The sequence below is a fragment of the Cydia amplana genome, chromosome Z, assembly GCF_948474715.1.
Source record: "Cydia amplana chromosome Z, ilCydAmpl1.1, whole genome shotgun sequence".
NCBI lineage: Eukaryota > Metazoa > Arthropoda > Insecta > Lepidoptera > Tortricidae > Cydia > Cydia amplana.
Genome location: NC_086096.1, coordinates 28,004,520 through 28,022,086, shown reverse-complemented (window position 1 = coordinate 28,022,086; position 17,567 = coordinate 28,004,520). Strand labels below are relative to the sequence as shown.

Genomic DNA, 17,567 nt, shown 5'->3' with positions numbered 1-17,567 from the left:
AGTAATAGTATAATCATACAGAACGGCCACGCACCGCCGCGCCCCGACTCGCATTACCTCGCCCCGCGATGTGAATCTGGCGGACTTCTGGCGTACTCTCAGTAAAGCGACTTACCCACACATACACAATGACGCGTGTACAGACGTGCCGTGCACACATATAAACGCAAATGATTTTTGATGTATGGCGTGTCCGCCCAGTGTTATTATTATCTGTCAAGAGGTCAATCAGGCAAAAAGGGCCTTCTGTTTCATTGGTACATTACTAATTAAATACCTCTGATTTGCTTTACGAATAAATAATATATTATTTAATATCTTAAGTTACAGTGCCAGAGCCCCCTATCCTCTACACGTGCCACATATGTGCGATCGAGGTACCGGCAGCGTTCGCGAGCGAGCACGCCGCGAGCCAAAAACATCAAGCGAACATTCGCATAGCGAGCGTAGCGGCGGAACGAATGCGTGCGTTCATCTCCGCTCTCCCCCCAACATACACTACTAAACCATGTGCACGTTTCTGCGTAAACTGCTCGAAGGAGACTGATGAGGACCACGAAAAGACAAATGAACATCGAGTCGCTGTAATGCTTGATAGCTTGCTATGGGATCTGATGAAAGCATACGTTCAAGATCATAATGAATCTAAATTTATTGAGATACATTGTAAACAAACAAATGTAAGTAATAACAGCAAAATTAACGATCATAAACAGGATGAAGTAAATACTAATCAAATAGAGGGAAACGATAAAAATAATGACGATTTAGATAACAACAGTCAACCAATTGAAGTAATAGAAGAGTTAGTAGAACAAGAGGGAAAAGTAATTGACAAAAATTGTGAAGTCAATGATAATTCAGAGAAATCTAGTGAAGATAATGTTACAGTTAACATCGCTGAAAATATCTACACAAACAACAAAATTGAAGAAAAAACAAGTAAGGAACATATTTTGAGACACGAAAAAGATGATTATGGAGAAAAGTTACGCAAATTTATAAATGATAAAAATTCATTTGAGTATAAGGAGTTAGTTAAAATTAGTATAAAGTTAAACGAGTATATAATAAACAACATTGATAGTGATCATTATCACAGCTATGACAGAACGTGCGACGATGGCAGTTTACACTGCATAGTGTGCGATTGCGTTCTCAATGATAAAGACGCTGAAGATCATAAATATGATTTGGAACATGTGCGTCGAGTTGCTAACTTGGGAAACGATGGACATTACATAAGACAGGTAACATATTTATATTTTAATATTTAATTATGATCCAAACAGAATTAACATTTTGTTGTGTCGTAACATATGTTAAATAAATATTTTTCAGATAAACGAATTCTACAGTCATTGTATTCTATGTAATCTAAAAATACAAAACATAGACTTGGAATCACACAGTCAATCAGCTACTCACAACGTAAAAGAATATTTGTACACGAAAACTCGTTCTGGTATTATCAACGAACACAGAGAAGCCGAAGTGTGCAATGTAAAACTGGAAGCACTCATTGAAAACGAGGAACTCGACTATTATGAGGAATACAGTAAAAAATATAGCCTTGATGAATACTTTATAGTCGGTGGCCATGATAACTCGGAGGAATATAGTGAAAATGGAGAAGCCGATGATAGCATGGAGAAATACTGTGAAAATAACGAACTCAAAATGTTATTCGAGGAACACAGTGAAGATGAAGAACTCGAAGATAACCTGGAAGAACACAGTGAAAATGAAGAACCAAATGATAACTTGCAGGAATACTGTAATCATGAAAAATGTAATGCTTGTCTGAAAGAACTCGTTGAGGAATACAGTGAAGATGAAGATCCTGATAATAATGCAAAGGAATATAGCGAAACTGAGGAACTTGGTGATAATGAAGAGGATTACAGTGACAATGAAGAACCCATACATAATCTGGAGCAATACTCTGAAAATGAACCCCATGACAGACTAGGATCAGACAGAGAACAAGAGAACCACGATAACAATGAACTCAGTGATAACTTGGACGAACACAATATAAAAGAAGAATCTGATAATAACTCAAAGGACTACAGTGAAAATGAAGAGCTTAATTATAATCTAGAGACATGCAACGAAAATGAAGCATTTGATAATAACTCGAAGGAATACAATGAAAATGAAGACTCCGAAGGTAGCTGGGAGGATGAGCTCATTGACATTGTGAAATTAACAGATGGCATCACTAACAATATTATGGTAAGTACTTCTCAAACTAAAGCCAATGATGCTGCTCTCACAACAACAAGTGATAGATCAGCATATTAAAGGGAGAAGACATTTTTTTTTGTCCACATGTTGGTTTTGCCAGATACCCAATCCCATAGTAAAAACACGCACCGTCCTAAGTAGCAAATACTTGTACGCTATTTTTTAGTTCACAGTAACAAACTAGATGGCGCATGGAGCCACACGGAGCTTATAAAACTCTTACGACAAACATGTGTTCAAACGGCGTCAAAACACCTCTCTTGCGACATCTGTTGTAGCTTTCGCGAACAAAACCTACACATCACATTCATTTTTAAGGTCAATCATTACTAGATGGCGTTTCAGACATCGGCGACAAAATTAAAATTTATTTACATATTATTATAATAATTTACAATTATGAAATCAATTTGACTTTTTAATTCTTTTGTTACATTTTTTGTATTGTAAATAGAAGTTCTAATGGGTACCTACTATATAGTATAGGCGAAGGCGTCAAAGTTTCTTTACAAATCACAGGTCGTATTCTTATCGCTTACCTTGCTTCAGCACGACGAGCGTTCGAGTAAACCAGTATAAGTGTGACTTTGAGATACACAATAATAATGCATAATCAAAGAGGACTCTTATGCTGGTTTGAAGGTATCTAGTAGGTACCTACGCTTTACGTTAGGGCAGAATGAACGATTGCGGTATGATCTGTTTTAATAATAATTCTTGGCGCTAAGCGTTGCATTGCCGAGCACATGGCCTTGAGAGGCCCAAGGCCCAAGGTCGCGCCGAAACAATATATTTGAAACGTCCATTAAATAAAATCGAAAGTAAAAAGTATGCACATATTAAAATCTAAATTTATTTTAGTACCTACACTCTAAAGTCTATTTTTTTATTCGGTAGACTGAAATGACAGTTCATAGTATGAACATAAAATGTCATTTCATACTTTGAAATGTCATTTTAGTCTACCGAATAAAAAAATAGACTTTAGAGATATACTACGCGGTATTGTCTTAGATTTATTATGATTTATGAAATAAAAAAGACCATGTATGTAGGACAGGAAGGAGTAGGTATTTTGTAAGGAATCATTTCATTTTTTTTGTTTAGCTACCAAAAGGTTTGTAGCATATTCGCTACGGCTATCATGAGTTGGCATTTGATGTTTAGGTACGCTAGCGACTGCATGAAGTCGATCGCAGTCTATCTCGCTCGCACTCGCATTGATGTATTGGTGCGATCGAGTTCACGCAGTCGGTGGCGTAAAAGTCAATGGTAGCCGTACTTCTATCATGTACAGTCAGCAGCAATAGTTGCTAAGCGAGCGAGGTGTTCAAAATAATCTTGACGCGACTTTATTGTTAATGGAATAAGAGCGCGTCAAGGTAATTATGAACGCCTCGCCCGCTTAGCAACTTCTGTTGCTGACTGTACCTAAGAAAACATTTTTTGAAACATGCAGAATTTTTAAGCAGTGTGTGCATCCCACGGAAAAGTTCTTCTAATCTTGTAAGTATGTATCATGTATCTCATTTCTATATATTTTATCAAACAAATACCTATATTCTGCCCTCCTAAGCCAAGTAGCGCTATCTCAAAAACAAATGATTTTGAAAATGGAATTCTCAGCTATAGAAACTAGAGTATAAGTTAGCAATGAATTTTCTTTTGAGATAGCGCTTTTCGGCTTAGCAGGGCAGTATTACTTATGTAACAAAGGGTGGTTATAGCCAATCATTAATGCGTTTGTTATATTATAAATATTTGAAATAAAAATTACGAGATTTGGGGTTATTAGGTTTTAAATCATACGGAGATGATACCTGTCACCTTGGAGGATACAACTAAACGCAGTAGCCATTAACAAGCTTTCCCCTCTGTCGAAAATAGGCGGCCAACGGTCATACGGCGATATGGGGTTCTTCAAAAAAGGAGTGTACAGGTTTTTAAAAAAAGGTCGGCAACGCGCATGTAACACCTCTGGAGTTGCAGGCGTCCATAGGCTACGGTGACTGCTTACTATCAGGCGGCCCGTATGCTTGTTTGCCACCTATGTGGTATTAAAAAAAAAATACACAATGTATGGACTGACGTTTATCTGACATGGCTATTTTTACGTTACGCATACATTTGACGTTCCCCTCCCCCGCAAAAATCGGCAGACTGTTTTGTACAGAAAATTACAGACAAGGCGTCTCCGTTTGATTATATCCTCTAAGCCTGTCACCCTACCCATCGAGTTTGAAAAGTACCTACTATACTCAATCTGTGTAAAAAATCTTTATTAAATGATCACAAATTAAACTTATACCAAGACCCACAACTTCATTCGACGCCATAGTGAAAGAAAAGAAAAAAATTAATAATCTTTCCAGCAGCCGTGTGAACGTGGAATGAAAGGAAAATGAAACATTCACTCAAGTGAACATTCATCCGAGTGAACCGTCTGATCCCACCTTAACCGACTCACGGTGAGCAGTTTCAAACCGTGCATGCTGTAAGAGGACGGCACGAATGACTGTGGAGTTCACGCCTATGTACCTAGTTGTATGGTAGTTTTCCTAAGCACACGTACGACGCACCTTAGAAATCTGTGTGTGTGCGTGCACGTCGCTGTGCGGCCTTGAGACGCTGCGCATACGAAGTTCCGAACTATTTGAAATCGAATAAGCAATTGAGGACATACTCGTATTAAATTAAAAATAAATACAAACCTATAGATATAACACGCCGTGTCGTCAATTCAAGTTTGCAAATGCGTACTGTGTTCAGTTTAGAAGCGGAACATCGACTTTTGACCGGTCGTGGCGGTCATGACCTTGCATTGGAAATACAAACACCTAGGCAGGGATCGGATACCGGTATTTTTTGTATGGGAACGGAAACGGTATTTTTTCGTTCTTTGCTAATTACTTCATTTCTAATTGGGCAATCTAATAATACGAAGTCGTAACCTAAAAACACAACTGAGTCCTACATTTCGAGTATAAAATAATTCAAAAAATATGGTTATTTCTAGGTTTTTGCAAAAAACCGGTTCCGATCCCTGCACCTAGGTGGCATTTTTTTCAAGGCTAACGCCCATGTCACACCGTGGCCAGTCCATGCCCAAATCATGACCACCCCCATACTAGGTACCCATCGTAGTCATGAGTGCAGTATTTTCGGAGTCTGTCCGTCAACAAAAATTTGACTAGGCAGGCCCCGTGACCCGCGAACACCGAATATGTGACGTTATCTATGATGAAAAGGGACCTTATTGTCGATGGCGCTTACGCCATTATTAACGATGCTCCGATGTAAATACAATGCCGCGCGACGCTGTGCAGCGTAAGCGCCATCGAAAATAAGGTCCCTTTTCATAGATAATGCCCCATATTACGAAGTTTGGGCATCTTTATCTTTTACTAAAGTCGTAATTCGAGTGACAGAGATAGTTGAATGAGTCATACCAAGCTACATATTAATGTTATTTTAAACTTCAAACTTCTATTAAATTGTGAAATTAAAAAAACACTTGCACAGTCTGTCTGTGCTATCAAAATCGCTGTCAATTTTAGTTTGTTCTAACTCATGAAGTTAACAAACTTTGATTTTCGCGGTTTAAGCCGATCCTCATTGACAACTTAAGGAAATTAATAAACTAGTGGCGCTGTGAGCTGTAGACCTCGCGAGCATAGCTTAAAACTGAATAAATAAAAGCGGCCAAGTGCGAGTCGGACTCGCCCATGAAGGGTTCCGTATTTAGGCGATTTATGACGTATTAAAAAAAAACTACTTGCTAGATCTCGTTCAAACCAATTTTCGGTGGAAGTTTACATGGTAATGTACATTATATATTTTTTTTAGTTTTATCATTCTCTTATTTTAGAAGTTACAGGGGGGGGGGGGACACACATTTTACCACTTTGGAAGTGTCTCTCGCGCAAACTATTCAGTTTAGAAAAAAATGATATTAGAAACCTCAATATCATTTTTGAAGACCTATCCATAGATACCCCACACGTATGGGTTTGATGAAAAAAAAAATTTTGAGTTTCAGTTCGAAGTATGGGGAACCCCAAAAATTTATTGTTTTTTTTTTCTATTTTTGTGTGAAAATCTTAATGCGGTTCACAGAATACATCTACTTACCAAGTTTCAACAGTATAGTTCTTATAGTTTCGGAGAAAAGTGGCTGTGACATACGGACGGACAGACAGACGGACAGACAGACGGACAGACAGACGGACAGACAGACAGACAGACAGACATGACGAATCTATAAGGGTTCCGTTTTTTGCCATTTGGCTACGGAACCCTAAAAATATATGGGTACGCCGTTTAGAATTATTTAGAAAAAGTAAATGGGGCATTATCTATGAAAAGGGACTTTATTGTCGATGGCGCTTACGCCGCACAGCGTCACGCGGCATTGTATTTACATCGGAGCATCGTTAATAATGGCGTAAGCGGCATCGACAATAAGGTCCCTTTTCATAGATAACGTCACAAATTAACAAAAAGTTAAATAAAAGATTGGAAAAATGAAACGAATACGTTTAGCCCGTACTTTTCACAAATTGGTCATTATCTATGAAAAGATACCTTATTGTCGATGGCGCTTACGCCGCACAGCGTCGGCGGCATTGTATTTACATCGGAGGATCGTTAATAATGGCGTAAGCGCCATCGACAATAAGGTCCCTTTTCATAGATAACGTCACAAATTATCAAAAAGTTAAATAAAAGATTGGAAAAATGAAACGAATACGTTTAGCCCGTACTTTGCACAAATGGGGCATTATCTATGAAAAGGGACCTTATTGTCGATGGCGCTTACGCCGCACAGCGTCGCGCGGCATTGTATTTACATCGGAGGATCGTTAATAATGGCGTAAGCGCCATCGACAATAAGGTCCCTTTTCATAAATAACGTCACAAATAATAATACAAAATTTAAGTGTAAAATTTTACAAAAAGTTAGCCGCATACTTTACTGGGGATCGAACTTCGCCCCTCCATGCATCAAAGCAACTGTTTGCAAACTGCGCCATGATAGCACTTAAGCTAATTTGACGAAATTTGGCTACTTATTCTCGAGTAAAAACCTACAATACATATCTAAATACTGCCTACACCATTACAACATTTCTAGATTTTTGCCAAGCACTGTAAACTATATCTCAAAAAGAAAAGAAAAGCTCTTATGATATTGATACGACTACATATTTGTTTCCGCAATTTAGAAATAATCGGATCGAAAAAAAAACTATTTTATCCTAGAATCTGGTAACAAAATTTGATGAGAATCGGTTGAGAATTACACCGAGGAGTACGTTCTCCTCATACGTAATTTGGCCCGAGTTAAAACGGAGACCTTCGCAAACGCTTCGGTCAATAAAGGAGTAAAATGCGCGTTTGATTTGGACATCAAGCGAAATAAAAACTTGCATTATGTTTAAAAACAAAGCATTCATTTGTTTTGAAAGACATCGCCCTACGAGTTTTATAATTTATATTTTAACGTCAGGCCTACTTTAAAATAGGTACTCATTTAGATAAGGCATGTTTATTGACCGATCTATTTTTTTAAAATTTTGTACAAAATTTCGTAATATATAACTCAAATGTAATTATTCTAAATCAAACTTCACATATTAGTATCGTGGTGGCTCCATCTAGCTGTCGAAGTAATATTGAATATTGTCACTAGTGACAACTGCCCTGCGCTGCGCCACATAACTGTCCTGCGCTGTTGCTCATAACGTAGTCAGTCGCGATATAATTGTGATTTCAAATTTTGAAAATTAATGCATTGAATTCGTGTTGTTATTAATGTTTATATTTCATTTATAATGTTTCTAATTTATGACACTTTAAATGTCTCTTAATCCATCTTAATCTGTAGGATAAAAATTTCGTTATCGTCCATTGTGACATATAGCGCCATCTATGATATCGCTTGGAAAAGAATTATACGGCCTTCGGGATGGGAGGGCATAGTTTTGCCTAATAAATACTTAAAGTAACGTATATATCAAAGTGCTTAACACTGTCCCAAAAGCATTACTAGTAATACGAGTAGAGGTGTCAAACATACTATCAATAATTGGAATAAGTTTCTAATACAATACATTTTAATTATTGCACAGGCAAAAATCGAACAACTAACAACAGAACCGGAAGAAGACAACATAGAAAGCAAACAAGAGGAAATAAAGAAAAATATAGTAAAATATGACTCACAGCAATATGCAGAAGAACTACGCAAATATATAGACGATAAAGACTCTTTCGAATTCAAAGAAACTTATATTATGGCTCAAATAAAAATAAAAGGCAGTATTTTAAAAACGTATAGTGACCGTTTTCACGGTTATAACAGACTGAGCGACAAAGGCACAATAAAATGTATGGTTTGCGATTCGGTTTTCGATGAAGAACATGGTGATGATCATAAATTTGATTCGAAACATATGCAGAAAATCGCGAACTTAGGAGAAGATGGCCATTATATCAGAGAGGTACCGTAGAGTTTCGTATCTTTGCCTGGGCTCCCTATTTTCGCCTACTTTGACAAAAGTTGCCATTAACAAAATGTTTCTAATGTAAGCCTTACATAAAACTACTAAATACAAAGTATTTTTTACGGGTGTTAACATTCTTCGAACAATCTGCGGCTAACTTCACACAGTTTACGTTCAGTGAGGTTTTTTCGCGACGCCGACCACACGTTTTTTTAAGCCAGTGTTTGAACTTCGGTTTTTAACAGTGATACAGACCAGGTAATGTTAAACTCTTTACATGATTATATACTATAACTATTTCTTTTTCATATGAAACTATTATTTAATGGCTAGCTTACGTTTAGAAGTCACAATTGGATAAAACATTGGTGAAGGTACTTTGCGTCCATCTTGTTGCCAAATTTCGCCTACCCCTAGGGTTGTCAAATTTGTTTTACCACATTAATAGGGTATTTGACTGTAAGTATTTCAAATAAATTATTTTACACCATGCATGAAATAAAGCATCATAAGGTTAATAGAGAAACGTAGACAGCAGTTATTTTTTAGACACAATTTATATTTTAAAACCGGTATAAAACTATAAACAATAGGTAACTTGATTGTGACGTCACATGCTAATGTTACATAATAAACCCCATAGTAGCAAAATCGTTTTGACAGTTCGAAAAAAGAAACTGATTTGACTAGTAGTCAAATACCCTATTGGTGGTGGATGGCATTACTTGTTTCCAAATTTAAATATTTTTGTACAGTCAGCAACAGAAGTTGCTTAGCGAGCCAGGTTTAAATATTAAATATTTTTGTTAAAAATTATATTTTTTTACTTATAAACCATTACTCCCCTTTATTTGGCATGTTGGTTAATTTTTGGCAGCCCTAGCTTCGTTATAGAAAATGTATGAAACCAACTTCAGACTGTTACCAAACTTCGCCTACTACACCGTTTTTTTAAAATATGGCTAGTCTGGTGTAATTAAGGTTCATAGTATAGTAGCACATTCCAAATAGATACGACTTAACATGTGTTAGTCACAGAAAAGTGTATTATTAGCGGTAAAGCATGCCGTAGGCGAAGATTGGGAAAAATACCCAAACATCGCCTATTGCCTTTGAGGCCATTTTTTACCAACTTAACCAATGAAATTCAAAGTTTCAATTGTGAATACTGATAGTTAGGAACACTAAAAAACGTTTTTTCGCCTTAACGGATTAAAATGCTTTCAAATTTGAGAGATTTTTTAGGAAAAGTGTCAAAACCCAGGTGAAGATAGGAAACTCTACGGTAATAGATTTTATTGATACGTCGAGTGTTTTTAGTTTTTTAAGATAAATGTAATTTTTTATACCTAGGTGTACCTACTCGCAACAAAATTATTATATTTTAAATAACAATATAAATTTTAAATATCACCCAGGTCTTGAGACATTTAAGATAAGTAGATTGAGTAAATTTAGAATGTAAAAAACTAAACTCCTTACAAGTTACAAATCAAAAACATAATAGTAAAATTTAATTTTCAGATCAACGAAACACACAGCCACTGTATTTTGTGCAATTTGAAAATTGAAAACATAAACGTGGCAACACACAAGGAGTTATTTTCTCATAAATTTGGTAAAAGATTGTTTACTAGGAGCACTACTACAAAAGTTATTGAAGATGAAGACGTCATTGCAAGAGACGGCACCGAAATACAACACAGCCCCTCAGTAATCAATCAATCAATCAAGGATTATGAATCTGATTGTCATTCCGAAAATCATGATGCGGATCAAGAGTTAAATGTTGATAATGTTGAAATCAACCAAGTTAACATAAGCACTATAAGCGCTGACGAACCTAATAGTATTCAATTAACGAAAGATCAGAACGTTCTAGCTACTAACAATGTAGAAACTGTCGAAGCTAAAGTTGTGATAGAAAATTGCACCAGCCCCTATGACCTAATCAACACAGTAAAAAAATTTGAAACTAACGATCATCATGAACATGATACAAAAGATTATGGAAATGAACTTCGTAAATTTATAGATAGCAAATGTCATTTCGAGTTCAACGAAAGGTCAAACGTGATACGTATAATGATGAATGATGAAATAATAGGTATTTACAGTGATCATTTTCACAGTTTTGATAGGACGAACTACGGCGGAAGATTGAACTGCATAGTTTGTGATTGCATTTTAAATTTCGAAGAGGCTGAGGTACACAAATACGATCCAAAACATATGCGTAGAGTCGTAGACTTAGGAAATGATCAACATTATCTAAGAAAGGTAATGCATTTTAATTCTTATGTATTTTGTAGTATTTTAAGCAGTTTGATATAATCTACACAATTGATCGAAAAAAGAAAGATTTATGATTATAAAAAACTCGAAAGAAATTAGCAAATGTAGTTTCCGTCCATTTATTTACCCATTCCATTATCTAGTTAGGTACTTCCACAATAGTAAAATGAAATATTTTAAATCTGTGCATCACTAATATTTGTTATATATTTTTAGATAGACGAATCGTACCGCCATTGCATTCTATGCAACTTGAAGATTAAAAACGAAAACCTGGATAAACACAAGCGGGTCCTACTTCACACTATAAAAAAAGATCTCTACACCAGCAAGACTGAAATAAGTAAAAAAGAAGTCACAACTGAGAAACCCGATAGTGAGATTCAAGATGGCGATCGAGTATCTAATGATAAAAATGTAACTAATGCTGTAGGTGCGATAAAAAAGATTGATACAATCGTTGGTACCAAAATTGAACATCCATATGAAGTTACAGCGACAGGTACGCTGCGGTGTATGGTATGCGATTGCAAAGTGCCGAACTGTGCCCAAAACAGAGAAGAGCATGTCAGGGGTTGGAGGCATCGTAATCTGATATGGCATAGATATGCATAGTTCAACGATAAATGTTTTTTCACCACACCAGCTCGGAAAGGCTTACTTTGCACTTCAAAAACTGATAGCAAAGTTGCATTTTATTCACATGTGAGGCAAAGTAATCAAATGCAAATTTTGAGTTGTTTTCCTATGTTTGCTGGTTGAATTTACTTTTAAATGATGATTTTGGATGATAAATATTTAATAACATTCATTTGGATTTGATTTGGTTTGATTTTGTTTGATATTTTACATTTAATAGTTGCTTCGAGTTGGTGCGGTGAAAATGTTTTTCATAGCAGTATAGAGTTAGACCAAGAAAAGTGTGCAGAGATTTTGACGGCACACGCAGTGCAGGTGTTATTCGTCATAATTTCATAGAAATTTGACGTTTAAAATAGACGTATAAAGTCCTGTGCACACCGGCTGCGTGTGCGTGACGTGCACGTGCGCGTGCGGCGTTGTAGTATACAGATCCTTATGAGAGACGGCACACCGCTTGCGTGACGTGTGCGTGTGCGGCTCCAACATCCAACAGTGCACGTCACGCACACGCAGCCGGTGTGCACAGGCCTTAAAGGTTTACGCCTGCACTGCGGGTGCTGTCAAAATCTCTGAAGACATTTCTTTGTCTATCTCCAAGTACCTACTTTATAAATGTGTAAAATAGTTTTTGTAAGTTTATTGCGTAAAAATATTATAAGTTTATTTTACTTAAATCTAATTCATTTTATCGTTTTAGTCTACTTAGTTTGTTTTATATCACACAATGTTTTTATAATTTTATTTATGGTTCTTGAGAGACGATACAATTTTTCAAAATCACATCATTTTAAAGTTTCAGAGACGCCACACGAGACTAAAAAATAGCAGATTTTTAGGCAGGGACAATTTTAAATGTACTTTTTATGATAAGTTTTATTTTTAACGATTTCAATTTTAGTGTATTTCATTTTTAGATTTATTTGGATCATGTTTAGGGTTTGCACGACGGTTCCGAAATGTATGGGAATATCCGCGGATCCGGATCCAGATCCGGATAATTTCATACATTTCGGATCCGGATTGCAAACCCTAATCATGTTATTTTATTTATTTTCTTATAAGTGCAATAATTACTATTTTATTTATTTTCTGATTAGCCTCACTTAATTAGATTACGACGATAACTCCCTATTTATTTATTTTTTGTTTGTAATAAAATGATTTGTACGCTACTTGTATTTTTATTAATTTTACCTTTTCAGCAACGGTTTTTTTTAACTGGTTATAGCTGTGTCCAGACGGGCTGGGCAAATCGACCGATTTGATCAGGATAATAATTGGCGTCAATCTCCAATTTAAGACTTATGGTGATATTTGAGCCCTCAAAGTTAAAAAATGCTTCGAAACGAAAATACTAGCGTCACAAATTGGTATTCTTGCGTCCGCACCCCATTTTATCGGTTAATATTGGTCATAATCGGATTGAAATCGGCGAGCCAAATTTGGCGTTTGCGTCCGCACGTCCTGATTTGATCACACAATTTAATCAGATTGGCGAAATAATGTTCTCGTCTGGACACGTCTCAGTAACTGACGACAGGGAGACAACTATACGTTAGACACGGTAGAGATATTTACATATTGCACCGTCCCTAACGTTACTGAATTAAGTAAAGTTTGTAAAGCGCTTAACGCATGTGATGTGCCTTCAACGATTCGATCAAATACCTCAATGTACTACAAATGGCATGCGATTATCGGTGACGTTTGGAGATGATTTAAAACGAAAGAGGCTGGTAACACTGGCAAATGCCAAATTTGACGTTTGTTATTATTTATCATTGTCACTCATGCACGGACCTAGAGAATAAACTGGATCGAGTACACGGGCCAAAAAGTGTGTCCACATGAGAAGTCAAACCAGAGCCTTGCATCTCGTTCTAATTAGGGTGACCATAAGTCATATGTATGTGGGATATTAGGATAAGTTTAAATGTATAGTTTGGCCAAAATTTATTCTCATTCGTGCATAGTCGTAGAGAATCATACTGTCTTTTCCCTATGCTAGTATAAATGCTCCAGAAAAGGGATGGATATAGATTTTTTTCTCTTCTGTAAAACGCTTCACACAACCTTACTAAAGTGGTATCCAGACAAGACAATTTTTCGCCAATCTGATGAAATTCTCCGATCGAATCAGCAGGTGCAGACACATAAATGCCAATTTTCATAGTGATTATCTATGGAATGCAAATTTCCTGATCAAATCGACTGATTTGATCAGTCCCGTCTGGATACCACTTTAATTAAGTAAGTCAGTTATAAAAGCTGTTACAGATGGGATGAGCGTATTGGATCGCGATCATTGTTATACTTGGTCAACCAGATCTTGACAGTAGAAAAAGGGCGGCAAATTTGAAAAATTTAGGCGCGAAGGGATATCGTCCCATAGAAAATTTGAATTTCGCGCCTTTTTTTAATGACAAAATTTGGTTGACCAGCTATAATTGTGACGAAGGTGGTCCGCCGTACGTCCATTAAAAACACAGCTATATGTGAGAGCGAGACAGATATCCAGGGTCGTGGACCGGTATGCCCGTCTATTACAGTTTTTAACTAAGGCGCTTGTCACTAAGGCCCACTTGCACCATTACACTAACCCGGGTTTAACCGGTTAAACTTGGAGCTACCATGGTTACCAGTACAATTTGACACTTGGTTAACGGTTTAACCACGTAACCCCGGGTTAGTGGGATGGTGCAAGTGGGCCTAAGATAAGCATATTAGAGTTAGATCAAAGAGAATTCTAAATTCTCTTTAGCCCCCTCTAGACTATGTGCGTAAATCGCGGCTTCGCGCCGCGAATCGCGCACGGGTGTGGAGGGCCCTTTTGGTTCACTATTTATGCTCTTAATAATTTTACAAACTACCTATCACTATCAATATCATACTCATGGTGTGTTCATATACGTGATGGCTTCCCTTTTGCACACTTCAGCTATTCATTAAGCGTAAGCGCCATCGTACTCATCGTAGATCTGTTATTGCAACAAAATTTTCAAATTTGCCGCCTTGTCTACAGACGGAAATGTGTATTCAGTCTATATAGAATCGATTACATATATGTAAATAGTTTGAACCAACGTTTCAGTAATTAAATATTAAGTATGTTTAAATCACATAAATATGAATCTGTAATGTTTAAGGACTTTGGATTTAAATTTTGGCAATTATATAGCTCTCATTACGTCACTCAAATAATTAAACATGCCGAAATAAAGATATACCTATTTATGTAAACTTTTTTTACATTAAGTACGTAATAATAATTCTGCAAGATCGATCCACATCGTGCCGCCATCATAGTCACCCTAATGAGTTTGACAATATCGTTTTGTATTTTTATCGTAAAATTGAATAATTGTGACTTACCTGTGAAAAGATATTCAACAATCAGCATAGCTTTCACTTCTACAACCCCTCACACAACATTTTTTTAACCATTTTTTTTAAATATTTTACGAATAAATTCTGAGCGGCGCCATTTACGTATTTTGAAAATACACGAAAAGTTTGGGATACCAATTCATATTCAATGTTACTACAATTTCTACCATGTTAAATTTAAATGCTTTATTTGTTGTGCGCATGTTTGGTTTAATCAGTTAATAATATTGACATCATAATTATTGACATCACGTGCCCCGGGCGCCGTCTAAGGGGGGGGCGCCAAAATCGGCAAAAGACCTCCCATAGAAAATGGACCAGCCAAAATGTAGGAAACAGTCAAATTTTTTTTTCGCGACTTAGGGGTTGATCTCATAGTATAAATTGCTCAGTATAATCGCAAAACCTCCCTGGCAACGGAAATGCAGTTATTTTTTAGCCACCCTGTATACACGGTGGTCCAAACCTTGACGTCCATAATTTTTTTTAGAATCCTCGTCGTTGGTTATCAGAATATACCCCATATATATATGGGGCCGATTTTTCGTAGTTTTCGAGTTTAACTTTTAACTTTTGTTAAGAAATTCCGGGGTGAAGCTTTGCGTTACTTTTATGCCTTCTAATAATTGTTCGTGGTATTTGCACTGATAACATAAAATAGCGATGGGGAAGTGACCCCATAAAATAATTTAAATAATAGTAGAAATAACAAAAGAGGATTTTTGTAATGAATTACTAATTTGGAAGCTTTCCACCTCAGTTCCTTTGACCGGCGACTCTGACAAATTATGACTATTAAGTATCACTTTTTGACCTTTTATAAAAACGTAGGGTCTAGCGGTTTCTAAAATAACGAAAAGTCCTCGAAATCGCTTGTATTTTTTATTTATTTAGGTAAGGGCAACATCTAAGCTTGACGTGCTTCAACGTAAAACTTTGTCTTTTTTTCCCAACTCAGCCAAGTGAGGATGCTGATTTTTTTTAGCAACTGCGCCGTTTGTGAAGGATTATGTTACAGAAAGAAATATTCAAAAAAATTCAATAGTTTTTTTTAATAAATAATTGCTTCACCCCGGAATTTCTCAACAAAAGTTAAAAGTAATAAAAATAAAAATCATAATTCGAAAACTACGAAAAGTCGGCTAACATACCTACATATTCTGATAGCCCACAGCGTGAGGAATCTAAAAAAAAATTTTGGACGGCAAGGCTTGGACCAACCTGTATAACTCATGCCGTGCGTGTCAGGTATTGAGAGCATTCTAATCATTCTATCCAGAGTTTCGGTGTGGGATCGGGAGAATTTAGTCCAATTCAATCCCACCAAGGCTCAATTTTGCGCGTTTACTTACCGCTAATAAAACCTCATTTTCAAGGCTCAATTCTTCCCACGTCAGGGAGTATTGGGAGCCTCGGTGTTGACATCTCCATCAGTGACGTCCAATCATTTCGTAGCAACGTTGCTGGGTAGGCTGCGCTCGTATCCAAAAGACTCTGTGTGCTCAATAAAGGGAGGCGATACTTTACTCTGGGGCAGACAGATCCATAGGCGTACCCACGGTGGGGCAAGGTGGGGCAGTTGTCCCACCCTGGTCTCTGACCATAAGCTAAGAATCTCTTTTTCAACCGTACCCTGTTACAACGTCCCCAGCCTCCCCTACTTCTGCCCCACCCCTTAAAAAATGCTGCGTACGACCATGGACAGATCCCATATAATGAGTACTGCTGTCACCTTTGGGCAGGAGCACCTAGATGCCACCTTGGTCCCTTCAAATCAGTCCAAAGGCGCGCTATGAATAGTCTACGATCCCAAACTTACAAGCGATATTGAATCATCAAGTCTAAGGAGATATCCAAAAAAGAAGTGTATAAGTTTTAAAATGGTCGGCAACGCGCATGTAACGCCCCTGGAGTGTAGACGTCCATAGGATGCGGTAACCGCTTACCATCAGGTGAGTCGTAAGCTTGTTAGCCACCGATGGACTAAAAAAACACTTACTTATTTGTCTAAATCAAAAGTAAACTTTAATAAGTAAAAAGTATTTTCGTTAGTTCATTTCGTTTGGGGAGGGGGGGGGGGGGGGGGCGCAAATTTGGTGCCTGTCCCGGGTGCCATATCCTCTAGCTACGCCACTGCACTGATTTCAATATTTTTCCTGATAATCTTTGCACTGTTCATATGTTTCACACCAATTTGACGTTTGAGTTTCCTAATTCGTCAATTTTGCTGATTCAACAGTTTACCTTCTGGTCATTTTCACTAGGTTGACAATTTCGCTAGTGGGTCATTTTCCTAAACCTTCAGTTTACTCTTTCGCCAGTTTTGCTAGGCTTCAGTTTCGTAGATTTGCTAGTTTCCTTATGTGCTAATTTAATTAGCACATAAGGAAAGTTGCGTCAGTTTGGTCAAATGGTCATTTCCCCTAGATAATCGGTTTCTATATTCGCCAGTTTCACTAGTTGCCAGGGTCTTATAGTCGTGTTTCG

At 37.0% G+C, this 17,567-nt stretch overlaps 1 protein-coding gene across 1 annotated transcript in view; it reads left to right on the top strand.

The window, feature by feature from the left end:
* The window catches only part of LOC134660672 (protein PFC0760c-like), a 139,032-nt gene that overhangs the window by 3,366 nt on the left and 118,099 nt on the right, over nucleotides 1-17,567 (top strand). The window contains exons 3-7 of the mRNA XM_063516449.1: nucleotides 325-1,250; nucleotides 1,342-2,238; nucleotides 8,382-8,753; nucleotides 10,281-11,036; nucleotides 11,268-11,887. Of these exons, the coding sequence (XP_063372519.1) occupies nucleotides 325-1,250; nucleotides 1,342-2,238; nucleotides 8,382-8,753; nucleotides 10,281-11,036; nucleotides 11,268-11,666 (3,350 nt within the window). The 3' untranslated portion in view covers nucleotides 11,667-11,887. The remainder of the gene's footprint in view (nucleotides 1-324; nucleotides 1,251-1,341; nucleotides 2,239-8,381; nucleotides 8,754-10,280; nucleotides 11,037-11,267; nucleotides 11,888-17,567) is intronic.